This window comes from Terrapene carolina, unplaced genomic scaffold, assembly GCF_002925995.2.
Source record: "Terrapene carolina triunguis isolate 2854851 unplaced genomic scaffold, T_m_triunguis-2.0 Scaffold97, whole genome shotgun sequence".
In the NCBI taxonomy this organism is placed as follows: domain Eukaryota; kingdom Metazoa; phylum Chordata; order Testudines; family Emydidae; genus Terrapene; species Terrapene triunguis.
In genome coordinates this window covers 10,556,946-10,571,259 of record NW_020664448.1, presented here as the reverse complement: position 1 = coordinate 10,571,259, position 14,314 = coordinate 10,556,946, and the positions used below count along the sequence as shown (strand labels likewise).

The window sequence follows — 14,314 nt, the reverse complement described above, 5'->3', positions numbered from 1 at the left end:
TTCCCTGCTGGTGGGCTGCACTGAAACACGCAAACATATGCTTGTGCATATACACACACAACTTGTAACTGCAAAAGAGGGAATTATTTAATGGTTTGGTCTGCAGTAACTTTCTGTGCAGATATTTGGTCAGACCAGACGTGATCATGCAGAAAGGCTGTTACCCCAACTGTGTGGAAGGCTTCCTTGCTGTTTGGGGGACAGGAGGCTGTGGAGAGTACACAGCAAGCTTGCTGTTCTCACCAGCCCTGTCACAATTTGCACAGCAGAGGTTAGCATGTGGCCACTGATTGCTAGATAAAAAAATAGTGACCTATCTTTCTGTAACTGTGGTTCTTCAAGATATGTTGCACATGTCCATTCCACGGTAGGTGTGCACATGCCCCAGGCACAGTTGTCAGAGATTTTTTCCCCTCAGCAATACCAGTCAGGGTGGCTTGAGCTCCCGCTAGTGCCGCACATCCCGGCATGCTGGTATAGGTGGGCAGGGCTGCCCTAAACCCCCTGAGTTTCTTAGGACCAGATAGACTCTGAAGGAGAGGAAAAGCAGGTGGGCTGTGGAATGGACATGTGCAACACATTTCAAAGAACAACAGTTACAGAAAGGTAGGTAACACTTTTTCTTCTTTGAGTGATTGCACATGTCCATTCCACTGTAGGCGACTCACAAGCAAACTCGCATGGAGGTCGGCCGGGAGTCTAACTGAACAGTGATTATAAGACAATCTGTCTGAAACTGGGACTCTCTGGTCTGATGGGAAATGGCATAGGAGTGTGGACTGATGACCAAGTCGCTACTTTACAAATGTCTACAATCGGCAACTGTGCCAGGAAAGCCACCGAAGTTGCCTGTGCTCAAGTAAAATGCACCAATACTCTAACTGGTGGGGTTTATTAGCCAGTTGGTAACAAACAAATGCAAGAAGAGATCTAGGATGAGATTCTCTGCATGGAAACTGGTAGGCCTTTAACTCTGTCTGCAATCACAATGAACTGCGTGGAGGATCTAAAGAACAGTACCCTAGGTAGAAAACTAAAACCCTTCTCACATGCAATGAATGAAGTTTTTCCTCATCTCTGTGCACATGGGGTTTTGGAAGAAGGTCAGCGGATAGACTGCCTGGTTAACATGAAAATTAGAGATTACTTTCAGGGGAATTTTGGCTGAGGGGAGAGATGGGCTCTGAAACCAGGGCTCTCAACTCGTCCAGCCTTCTGGCAGAGGTAACTGCCACAAGAAATACTATCTTTATAGAGAGGTGAAGGAGAAAGCAAGTTGCAAGGAACTCAAAGGCTGGTCCCATCAACTTTGCTAGGACTAAATTCAGATCCCAAAGAGGGATCTTGTATGTGGGGGTACAATCTGACTAAGCTTGTTAGGAACTGGGTGACCATGTGGTTGGAGGAAAGATATCTACTATCCACTGAGACATGGAAGGCCGAAATAGCTGCCAGATGCACTCTTCTCATAGGAATAGCTGGTGCCAGGGTTCGAGCATCTGAGTCTGCGCTATCCAAACAGTCCTGGAGACCGGTCCTGGAGACCAGACCTGGAAACCAGCTTCCCTCGTCAGCCATTATTGCAAACTCCTGTCTACAGTCCTCTGTTAACTTGTTTTTAAATTTTATAACGTTCTCCCTGAGGGTCAAGTCATAGCAACTCAGGAGTGCCTGTTGGTTTACAATCCTAAGTCACAGACTTTCTGAGGAATAAAGTTTCTGACCAAACAAATACAGTCTCTGAGTCTTTGCCTTTCAGTGTGGAAGCTTGTTGTGCTGTTTTTCCTGCTCATTGGCAGGGGTGGGAGGATGAGAGTGAAAATATTCATAGGCTTTAGAGGAGACAAAACATGTCCTCTCAGCTCATTTTGCTTTGGGGTGCAAGGAGGAGAGTGTCTACCAAAGAACCCTGACTGGCTCCATGGTAGCTTCATTAATTGGTAAAGCCACCCTGGCCAGGATAGTTGACACCAAAATGTCCACCAACTTGTGAGGGCTTTCATTCACCTCTTCTGCCTGAATGTTAAGTACAGAGGCCACTCTTTTTAAAAGATCTTGATGAGCCCTGGCAGTGGTGAGACACTTGACTGCTCAATAGCTTCGTCTGGTGATGAGGACGAGGAAGCAATAGGCATCTGAGGTGGTGATTGGTCTATGACTTGCGGTGGAGAAGCTGCCCAAGTGATTTCTGGCTGCTTGGTACCAGTCTCAGTACCACTTCCTGGAGAATGGTGCACTCAATGTGGATATCTTTGGTGCATAATAACGAGTGAGATGGCTGAGGGGAGGTCCTAGCTGGAGGGGGGACCTCCCATAATGTCCAATACGGCCACTGGTATGGGCCTGGAACCCATCTTTGCCTGGGCAATTGACCTTTAGAAGGAGGCCAAAGCTGAGGTTGCTGCACGGCCTATGGTCCCAAAGTCTCTTATGGGGGGTATTTTCTCCATTCTGGATGGTATACAAATGACCTCACCTCTGAGTCCGAAGAAGAAAAGTCAGATATTTCTGACAATTTAGGGGCAGATCCAGATGGAACTGTGAGAGGTAGTCCGAGCCTGGGGATGGCGGGGCCAGGAAAATCACTGGAGGCTTTCCTCTCAACAGCATGGGCCTTTGCGGAAGCTTGGGTAGTGGTACTACAGAATCTCGATGCGGTGAGGTATGAGTCGTAGACATCAGTATCAGCTGCAGGCCTTCTACCTGCCAGTGATACCAGTACTGAGAGGTTAAGCAGGTCCCTTGCAGCTGCATATGCCTCCGGCATGGTTGGGAGTGGCACTATTTGATGGCTCCGCAAAAGTCTTCAGGGGCTGGCCTCGGCAGACCTGGCAGAGGCTCGGGAGGCGGCAATCCCCTTTTGGGAGATGACAAGTGTTCCTGGAACAGCCACTTCCCTGAATGCTCTGTAGAGTCTCTGCCTCTGTCTGACTTCAGTACCGACATAGTCAAGAGAGATACCAAACCTGAGGAAGGCCCAAGTCTTTTCTTCGGTACTGGCAATGGGAATGAGGAGCCACAGACATCTCTTGTTGAGTGCTCCATAGTGAAGCTGATGAACTTGGGGTACTTTCCCTGCGTGACGATTCTGGTGGGGGGCAAAACACTGCCTCCATGAGCAAGCATTTGAATCTTGTTCCTCTATCTTTTTGGAGCAGGGCTTGAATCCTTTGCAGATGTGACCTCTGTCACTAATGTGGGATTCTCAAGCAGGGTGGGAGTGGGTTGCTGACCGGCATGGGTTTAACACAGGTCTGGCAGAACTTAAACCCCGGCAAACGAGACATCTTTCCGGTACCAATCCCAGTACCAAATGATAAAAAGTGGTCAAAAAAGACTTAGAACGCAAACCTAGCACTAAAAAACGTAGTAGTAGTTTACCACAGACAGGATCTATACAGAAAGAAATGAGGGAAGCACTTGACTTAACAAGTCTGGAATTGCTCCAACAACCGCCACTGGTGGTAAGACGGAACTGAGGGGGTTCAGGGCCTCGCCCTCTTATACCGTATGCAGGGGTGCATGGTGAACTGTTCACAGGGTGCACACAAGCCTACAGTGGAATGAAATGTGCAATCACTGAAAGAAGAACTTCCCAAACCTCGATGAGCTGCTTCCATGAGTCTCCCTGTGGCACTGGCCTAAGAAACTGCATTTCCTATTTTACAATTTTATTTCTACAGGAAAGAAAGAGGAGGGATTAGGAGTATAAATAAACCATACTGACTGCAGGTCTAACAGCAAAGCACCTTGGTATGCTGATGTATAACATTCTGTTGTATTGACTGTACCGATATAGGACAGGCATAGTAGTCCAGTTATCTAGTTTATCATGCAAACACTGGGCCACATTTTCAAGGGCTGTTTCCATAGCTGGGGCCAGATTTTCAAAAATGCTTTACACCCAGCAGCTCCCACTGTGATACTTATGGCTAGAGTTTCAAGAGAGCTCCGCATGCAACATTCTGAACTCTGAAAATCTGGCCATTTGCTTTGGTGCCTAAATGGGAGCAGAACTTTTCTGAAAATCTGGCCCAGTGAGCCTAATGCAGTATTTCTTGCTCATCCACACTTCTGTTAGCTTCCAGGGGAGCACTGAGTAAGTAAGAAATGCAGGCTCAGACCTGAAAAGTAATTTATTCTGAATTTGCTGATAAGCCTAGCCCAGTGAACCAGCTCACAACATTCATACCTCCTGCTGGATGACTTCTTTTTTTGTTTTGTTTTTTTGTTTTGGTTATCCACTGATCTCGTAAAGGCAACTTTTTCCAGTGGTCCATATAGCCTATGTCTACAGTAAGAGTGCTTTACAAGTATATAGCAATACTGATATACTATACCCATAAAACACTACCGGGTATGAACATAGCTTACACCAGCAAAGCTGTGCTCTTATCAGTATAGCTTATTCCACGCACACAACCCTGCGTGAAACAAGCCATACCAGTAAAAGTGTAGTTTTGCCAGTATATGCTGTGTCCGTACTACTGCCTATTTTCAGCACATCTGTGTTGGTCAGGGATCTCACCTCTTCATATTCCTGACCAATATAGCTACACCAGCAGAAATCTGTAGTGTAGACACAGCCAATTCTCTCAAGCTCTGAAATCTCCTAACATTAGATATATTAGGTTACTAGTTATGTCAATTTCCAAAACCATATTTAATCTATGTCATACATCTTTCCAGAACTGTCTTACCCTGGGGCCCAATAAAGGCATGTGTAACCAATTACAATTAGATCCTCTACTGTTCCAAAAAGTATCATTCTCTTTTTTTCCCCATTCCTACTAGTGTGTATTGAGTTGAAAAGAGATTTTTTTTCCTTAATAAGTCTGATCTGGATTTAATCATGTAAGTTACAAGTTATCAGCATTGCATCATCTGCTATCAATATGCCACTCTGAGTATCTGCTCCAAGGCATTCTTCAGATCCTCTTTTTAAGGATTTTAAGAGGAAAATATATATTGAAGACATGGAGGAGTCTTTGGCTACAGTAAAAATGTACTACAGATCAAAGAGATTATGGTTCGGCAGCATGCTATGCCCATTGTTTACTAATTTACAATTTAAATTACATTCATTTTATCAAAATTCTTCTGGTCTATTTTGCTATTCTGAACATTGATGCTGATCTTAATTTCCATCATAATGGGTGAAGGAAGCTTCAATGGGACCTCAAGACTGGCCAATCGGATGGTATTAATGTCTCTGTTTTTGTTTTTTCAGTATCAAAAATATGTAGATGTATTAATACATTTTCAGGGTTTTTTGTTACTATACGTAACTTTCTTACCCTGAAAGTGCTGTCTATTAAAATGTCAGATTCAAAGCGCTAGTGAACATGCTTGATTAACAATCTCTTTGGTACTGTTTTTCTGGAATAATGTATATTGCATGCAATATTTTATAATACGTAGAGAGCAGTATTAAACCACACTAAAATCCAGTACCAAAATGGTCTGGTAACTCACCTGTGGCACATCACAAGGCCCCACTAGTTCACAAGTGAGTTGCTACTATCATTGAATTAGGAAACGCTATTAATGATGCAAAGAATAGCAAAAATCTATGAACAGCAACAGTAGGAAATTTCAACCCAAGGGAGAAAAAGCAGATGTGGAAGTTCTTTAAAACTTGACAAATTAATCCTCAAGATACACCTGAGAGGTAGGTTCCTATGTATCATTATGCTCATTTTTACAAATAAGAAAACTGAGGCAGATGTTAAGGCTCTGATTTACAGAGGTACTGAGGAAAAAAATAAGATGTGCATATCTCCCACTACGGTATTAGGAGATTAAAAAATAAATTAGTGCAATTCCCATGTCAATGGAAGACTCTCCTGACAAATGAGTCATCTATTTGGATGTTGGAACTGCCAAAACTGTGAACTGACAAGAAAGCTATTGTTTTTCTCATCCTAATAACATATTTGGCTGTTTTTTAGTGGGATGATATATTGCTTTGTTTGTTGATTTATTGGGCCATATTCATCCCTATCTTAACTCAGCGGAATCTGGTCTGTTACTCTATGGGAGCTCCCAGTGTGCTCCTTGCAAAATGCTAAATAAAGTTCGTACAGTTCTACAGAAAACCTACACAAAGTCCTGCAAACTCTGGCAAAATACACTCGATCTATAGGCATCTGCTATTCTGCTGTCTGGCCTTGTGTTCCTTTTCCAGACATTGAACTAGTACTTGTTATTCTTCAAATGTTGATGTGAACTGTTGAATGTTTGCCCGCTGCTGGGGGGTTTTCCTTTCAAATTAAATCTGATAAAAGTCACAGAGCTAAATATTAACTTGTTCTCCTGTCATTCATCTTCCAAAAAAATCAGACAGCTAGTAAGTCAGGTTATTTAATAATATATTGGTATATTCTCCTCTCTCCTCCCTTCTTCTCTTCTGCTTTAACATTTTTCACTTTAGGGCTTTCCCTCCATCATTTTCAAAGTCAACAGAGGGCTGCCAAACATACTGCTTTTCCCAGTGCAAGTAGCTTACAATGAAGGAACTTTCCATGTGGCCATGTCCACAACTACAGTCTTTAACCATGACCGTGTAACTTAGAGGTACAGTCACCATAACTGGTTGGTTGCAAGTAACACTGTTTAGTTTGTGTCCACACAGCAGCTTTTTCTGCCATCATGACATCTGTGTTTGTGTGGCCACACCTACCAGGCAGGTTACCTGAATCCATACAAGTGCACGCTGGAGAAATCCGTTCAGCTATCTTTTATTGCCTCAACAAAGAACAGAATGCCTCAAGGACATGCAGACAGATGCAGGGAGCAAGGCATGCTGGGATGCCTTCCCTAGGAAGTAAGATCAGTCACACTGGTTACACAAACACGGTTTGGGAGGCCTATCTCCACTGAAAACGGGAATAGTGTGCTGAACTGGTTACAAGAAAGCAACCAAGTTCCAAATATGCCTCTAGCAGGGAAAAAATACTGTTAACTGTTATGCTGATTAACCAAGCAGGAAGTGTGGAGCTACAAACTGTCTTCAGAGCCAACCCTGCCAGTGACAGGTTACAGATTCAATTCAAAGTTGTAGCATGAACAGGCCTTTAATCTGCTATGGGTCTTGATGGATTCTGTGCCGCCATCAGACGATGTTATCCATAATAACCAGGGATTGTACATTTTGACATGATTTTGTGGGATATCTGATTGCACAGCTATGGGAAGAGGGAGGACTAAACTTAGTTACAGAGGCACAGTTGGGGTGTCCAGCCACACAGTAAAATATGTGCTCCCAACCAGTTACAGGAACTGAACATTATTTGTAGCAGGAGATTCGGATGCTTAAGATTAACCAGTCAGTAACAAATTATTATCAGTGTGATGAATGCAAATAAATAATGCCTTTAGCCACATGTGCCACTAACCAGTTAGTAACCTGACAGAAGGTTCCTGTGTAGGCAGGGCCAAAGATGCTGTCTCTTTGTAACCAACTTTCCATCTGTTTCTCAAATCCTGGAGTGATTTATCTGTAGTCCAATGATGCTTAGACAGAGCTGTTAAGGCTGCAATTTTGCCCTGGGCTCTAGTTCTACTGAGGATGCTAAATAACACTGACTACTAAGAATTATTTTGTTGCTGTTTTTGATCTTTGTTAATACTTCAAAGCAATGACGACTCATTAACTGCAAGGCAACAGTAATTTGAATCTGTCTTTGAAAAAAAATCCAGGAGGAGCACAAGAGAGAAAGGAAGGAGTCTATGATTTGGGGAAGATTATTTCTAGATTATCTATTTTAGGAGGTATATTTGTGAGATTCAACAGGATCCATCAGGGTTTTTGTTGGCACTGGAAACTTTTCAGAAAACTTTATCACTGGGCTTTAAAAGAGGAATCTCTGACCCTCATTCTGCTCTCACTCGCATCGGTTTTACACCAGCATAACTATTGATTTTACATGAAATAACTTCTGATTTACACTGCTGTAAGTGAGATCAGAATTAGGTCCTTTATATTCACTGAAGAATGTCTGTGGGCTGGATATTTATCCCATTAAGGCTGCTCTTTATTTTATGGGATTTTCCATGGGTAGCCTAAGGATGACACAGGGAGAGTGCCCTTGAGCTCATGTGATTCTCAGCTGCCAGAACGGCCCCCGTCGGGTCTTGGGCAATGGCACAACTTTAAGTACCCCTGAAGCTGCTCTGTTACTTCTTGGGACCAGACTGGTGCCTGGCAGCATGAGGATCTGGGGGATGTAAAGATATCTCATAGCCTCCTTTGTGCCCCACCCTGCGCTGCACCAGGGGACCAAACTGCCCGCCCTGAGAATCTGGCCTAGTGACTTCATATCCATGTGAAGTCTAGGAAATCCTACAAATGTACAATTACCAGAACCAGATGTCAACTTCAAGATTTTTTTTATCAAATATTTACTATTAACAGACAAAAAGCTCATTATGTACAAGTGTATAGATATGTTGCTTTAAAAAAAACTTTTTGAGGAAATTCAAGCAAGTGAAATTCCTAATTTCTAACCTGAGGAAAAAAGAAAATGTTTGACCCATTTTAAATGTTTTTTCCCATATGCACAGGTTTACAATCTGTACATTGTATCACAAAATAATATTAAAAAATCACAATCATCACATTTCTCCGTTTTAAAACAGCAAATATTTCGACTGACTGAGGTAAGTGCTATTTGCTGTCTGTTTTACAAGTGACATATGTTTTATACAACTCAAGAATTTAAATTTATGAAACATACTGAAATGCCAGCAGAGCTTCTGGGAAAGATGATCTAGTTTCTTTAAACTGCCCAGCCGGATTCTCCTTTTTCTTCTTCTTTCCCATGTTTTATGCTGCATGTGTACTGGAATTTAGAACATATCTTAGAAAAACAAACAAGGGAAATTAATGATCTATATAACTTCACAGTCTTACCTGTCTGTGTCACCTGCAACAAACAGCTCTCAAAAAGTGGATGTTTTATCAGCAAAAATAGAAATAGTGAAATAATATTAAATCACAGGCTAAAACAAATCACTTTTCCAAAAATCTTTTCAATTTCAGATAGGTTATTTTTTCAAAAACCTAATATTAAAAAGTTACTTGGGGAGGTAAAAATAATAGTTTAGAAAACAAATTTCCTTACCTATGTTTACAAACAACAGCATGGTCTGAAGTAAACTGATGAAATTCAATAAGGACAAATGCAAAGTACTCCACTTAGGAAGGAACAATCAATTGCACACATACAAGATGGGAATTGACTGCCTAGGAAGGTGTACTGCAGAAAGGGATCTGGGGGTTATAGTGGATCACAAGCTAAATATGAGACAACAGTGTAACAATGCTGCAAAAAAACAGTTTTAAAGTACATTACAAGGAGGAGGGTGAAAAATTGTTCTTGTTAGCCTCTGAGGATAGGACAAGAAGCAATGGGCTTAAATTGCAGCAAGGGAGGCTTAGCCTGGACATTAGGGAAAACTTCCTGTCAGGGTAGTTAAGCACTGGAACAAATTGCCCTGGGAGGTTATGGAATCTCCATGATTGGAAGTTTTTAAGAACAGGTTAGACAAACATCTGTCAGGAATGGTCTAGTTATTATGTAGCCCTGTCTTGAGTGCAGGGAACTGAACTAGATGACCTCTCGAGATCTCTTCCAGTCCTACACTTCTATGATTCTGTGATTGTGTGATTAAATATCTAATATACTTTTTATTGTTTATGCTTCCCACACACACATACTTTTTACATTTATTTCAACTTGGACAACAAAAATGTGCCCATTTCACCTTATTTTTCTATTCGTTTTCACTGTCAGAATCTCACATTCTAGTCCAATATTTTAGGATTTGAGTTTCAAACACTCCAAAAAAATGTGTGTTGTTTGAAAATGTTGACTGGAAATTTTAAATAATAATTATATCAAAATATTTCAATTGATTTTAGGTTTTGAAAAAGTTTAAATTTAGGACCTCAGTTCAGTCATAGAATCATGGAAAAGTAGGGCTCAAAGGAACCTCAAGAGGTTATTTAGTCAATCCATACAGAAGGGCTTACAAAACTGGGCCCACTGTCCCATTGCTAAATAAGGGCCAAATCCTGCAAATATATACTACTAGTAGTGTTTTGTAACATGAGTGGTTGCATTGACTTCAGTAGGACAAATTATGGCAGTAAGCACTAGACCCAATTGTAAATGCTTTCAGGATCAGGCCCTTCATGCTAGTGGGGAGCTATGGCCGCCAATTCAGGAAAATTCATAAGCTCAGGAAGGCACTTAAGCACATGCTTACGTTCTAGAGACATGTACTCAATGCTGTCCTGAACTGGGGCCTATGTAGCAACTAGTAATTGCATTCCTTAGGATTGGAATGATTTCATTCTCACAAATCCAACCGGCAGTTGTTTCTTTTCTAGCCATTTTTCTTCTGTTTCAGGTCCATCTTTATCAGGCCAGCTCTAGCTCACTTCTTAGTATGCATCTCTCTTCCCCTTCTTTATATTCTCCCAGAACTATGAATGTTTGCTGTAGCTCTGACATGGGTTTTGATTGTCAGAGCTGGGAATAAAACTGCTTTCGGAAGGGATATGCATGTCAACAGTAATCCTACGTGTATTGTCTTGCAATGCCTACCTCAGGAATAAAGTGACAGCGATTCTGTTGACAGGCTGGTAGCATACATATATGAAAAACAAATCACAAGGAAAGGGCATCTATAGAGTTTCTTCATTATTACATTTCAGCTGTATTTTCATTTTAATATGAAACTGCCCAGCTGCTTGAGTTCCAAATGTTAATTAATTAACACACATAAAACTTAAACAAAGGTTGCTACTAGTCCACAGAACTAATGCCATTACACACAGCAGGCTAGATTATTTTGTTTTGCAGTGGACAGAGCTTTCCCGGACCCAAAAGTGTAGAACAGGTGGCTTAAGCATCAGGGCTTCTCTAACCCACACCAGCTCCTTACATACAGCCTTAACTCTGAGTCACAACCACCACCTTCACAATAGGACAGGCTGTTTCCTATTAAAACTAACACACACAAAAATTGTTGGGAAGCAGCACACCATACCCAACACAAGTCCATTAAAATAAGGAAATGAACTTAAGCCACCTAACTCTAGACACCATCTAGTCCTTCACCCATAGGACCCAAGCTTACTATTACTACAAAGAGCATCTACCACAGACCATGCAACCTGCCAGTCTACATCCCAGCTTTTATAAGATTATTTTTTGCCCAACACGAGTGGCTATTGTTTGGCATAGTAGTTGGTTGCGTTGGCAGAAGGTAGATTGGTAAAGGGCAAGTGCAAAAGGGCAGTTTAAAGGGAGTGATAGAAGGCTGGCAATCCTAGAGAGGCAGATTTAGGGTTGGACAAGAAAATGGGAGCTAGGAACCTATCATTTCTGCCTTTGAAAAATCTTCTCCTTGATGTTTTATTTAAAGGCATCTTCACCACTCCAAGTAAGCTGCATATAGGAAATCTACCTGCCCTGAAGGACTGAGTCAATTTTGCTCGTTATGATTATGTGGTTCTAGGAAAGGGCTGATTGTTTCAAATCTGATGCTTAGACCAGGCAGCCACCCGTGTCCCCCACTCCCCCCAGCTAATTATTTAACAGTGACAGCTAATTCTCATCATAAGAGTCTAGTCCTGGAAACTTCAAACTCCCAGCAGGGACACGTGACCTGGCCTGGGATCCTCGCAGCCATATGCTGTGAAGACCTATCCAAAGGGGCCTAGATCAACACTTCCATGTTTGTATCACAGTAGTAAATGACAGGTTTCAGAGTAGCAGCTGTGTTAGTCTGTATCCGCAAAAAGAACAGGAGTACTTGTGGCACCTTAGAGACTAACAAATTTAAATTTGTTAGTCTCTAAGGTGCCACAAGTACTCCTGTTCTTTTTACAGTAGTAAATATTTGCATTATGGAACCATATTGTGATGTGTCTGCTGCAGCATCATAACATTTGCCATACATGAAGAAACCACCATGCCCCAGGAACCCATTTGGCTATAAGGCCCTGATCAGCAGACCTGTCCTTAGTATGCCTACAGCCCCCCGGAAATTACTTGTTAGGTTCATTTTTATTGATCAAATTTAATGTTGGCCACAGGCAGAGATTTAAAAAATAAAGAGAGGGGTGGATGCTGATTTTAAGGCTGGAATTTTCCAAGGGGCTTAACTGAGTTAGGTGCTCAAATCCTACTGAAATTCAATGGGAGGTGGGTGCCTGACTCTCTTAGGCCTGGTCTACACTATGACTTTAATTCGGATTTAGCTGCGTTAATCCGAATTAACCCTTCACCCATCCACACTACAGAGCCAGTTAATTCGAATTAAAGGGCACTTAAAATCGATTTCTGTACTCCACCTCGACGAGCGGAGTAGCGCCTAAATCGATTTTGTTAATTCGAATTAGGGTTAGTGTGGCCGCACACCACCGAATTACTGTGGTTAAAGTAATGGGGTAGTGTGGCCGCACACCACCGAATTAATGTGGTTAAAAACCGAATTAATGTGCTTAGTGTGGCCGCGCACAATCGAATTTATACAACCTGTTTCCCAAATTCGAATTATCTAAATTCGGATTAATCCTGTAGTGTAGACATACCCTTAGGCTTCTCTGAAACTTCCAGCCCAAGCACAGGGGTGCACAACATGTTTTGAAATGCAGGCAGGATGAGGTTAGGTTCTGGGCAGCCTCATTTCAGAATACAGAATCAAAGGGGGGGGGAAATAACCATTTGCCTTTTCCATCTGTGCATCTACTGTAGTGATTTTCCTAAGAAATAGAAAATGGTGGATCATTCTCTCCCCCTGCCCCCATACCTCCTCCCTGGCTCTTCCATATTTATGGTCTCTGGGTCTTGCTCTAAATGGATTCCATGCATCCATGCTTAGTGCAGAATACAGGGATCAAGAAAGTATTTCAAGCAGCAAGTTTTTGGCAGCGCTTGTTTCTGAAGCTCAAGCCACAGCTGAGCTCGAGTGATTTATCTGTGAAATTCCTTCAGTGAGGCAAACACCACACAAGCCTCCAAGCCGGACCAAGGTTAATAACATACTGTAATAACACATTTAATAGATAATGCAAAACAAAGAAAAATACATAGACGAGAGGGAGCAGGATACATTTCTGGGGGCTGAGAATTGATTACAGATTTAAAGCCAACAAGAAACAATTTACAGAAGGATGATTTATTTATCTTCTCCCAAACTACTGTCACGCCTTGTCTACACTGCCATTTTACAGTGCTGAAACGTTCTTGCTCAGGGGTGTGAAAAAACACACCCCTGAGTGATGCAAGTTTCAGCACTATAAAGTAGCAGTGTAGACAGTGCACCAGTGCTGGGAGCTACTCCCCTCGTGGGGGTGGTTTTTTTACAGCACTGGTGCCGCTCTCTCCCAGTGCTGGGGCTGCAACTACACAGCCACGTTAAAGTGCTGCCGTGGCAGCGCTTTAACGTTGGTAGTGAAGACATACCCTCAGTCACAGCTCTAACTCCACCACCACCATTACAATCAGTACCCCTGCTGCTGTGATCTCCCCACCAATCAGCAATACTCATTCTTCCACCACAGCCAAACTATTGTAACCATCACAGTCATGACACACCCCATCACCGTGACCACCAGCATGATTACCACCCACATCCAAATTGTTTGTTAACCATCACTGCCACCATCCCTTTCAACTGTGCCCCCCACTACTAACCCTACACTTCAAACACTGTCACACACAACCTGCTCCGCCAACTACTGTCAGTTACTCTCACACTCTCCTATCACATCACATGCTCTGCATCTCCCACCTGTCATACACAACTGAGCCCCCACCATAGTCCCGTACTGTCTCCACTGTTATTTCCTAAACCTCTACCATCACTGCGGACCACTTCCTGCAACCTGAGCCACTATCAACACATACCTACACCCCCACCCATCCTTCTTGTCACCCACCAGAACCACCACCACTATCACACCACCCACCTGCACCCCCAGCCACTATCACACAACCCACATCATCAGTGCTATCACCCATCTGAACCCATCATTGCTGTCACCACACTCCAGTCACCATCATCAACACGCAGCCATCACTGCTGTCACACACCCGCACCCTCAGCTGCCATCAACACCCACTTGCACCTCAGACACCATTTCTCTCACCCACCCATATCCCAGCCACCATAACCAACACCCACCTGCACCCCCACCATAACTGCTATCATCCTCCTCCACCCTCAGCCAGTCACCAACACCCACCTGCACCCCCACCATCATTGTTGTCACCCTCCTGCACCCTCAGCCACTATC

The 14,314-nt window shown here is 42.8% G+C and overlaps 1 protein-coding gene across 1 annotated transcript in view; it reads right to left on the bottom strand.

Moving 5' to 3' along the window:
* CCDC83 (coiled-coil domain containing 83) overlaps positions 1–14,314 on the bottom strand; it is a 29,921-nt gene that overhangs the window by 14,722 nt on the left and 885 nt on the right. Inside the window, exon 2 of the mRNA XM_026651667.2 lies at positions 8,739–8,861. Within this exon, the coding sequence (XP_026507452.1) occupies positions 8,739–8,824 (86 nt within the window). The 5' untranslated portion in view covers positions 8,825–8,861. The remainder of the gene's footprint in view (positions 1–8,738; positions 8,862–14,314) is intronic.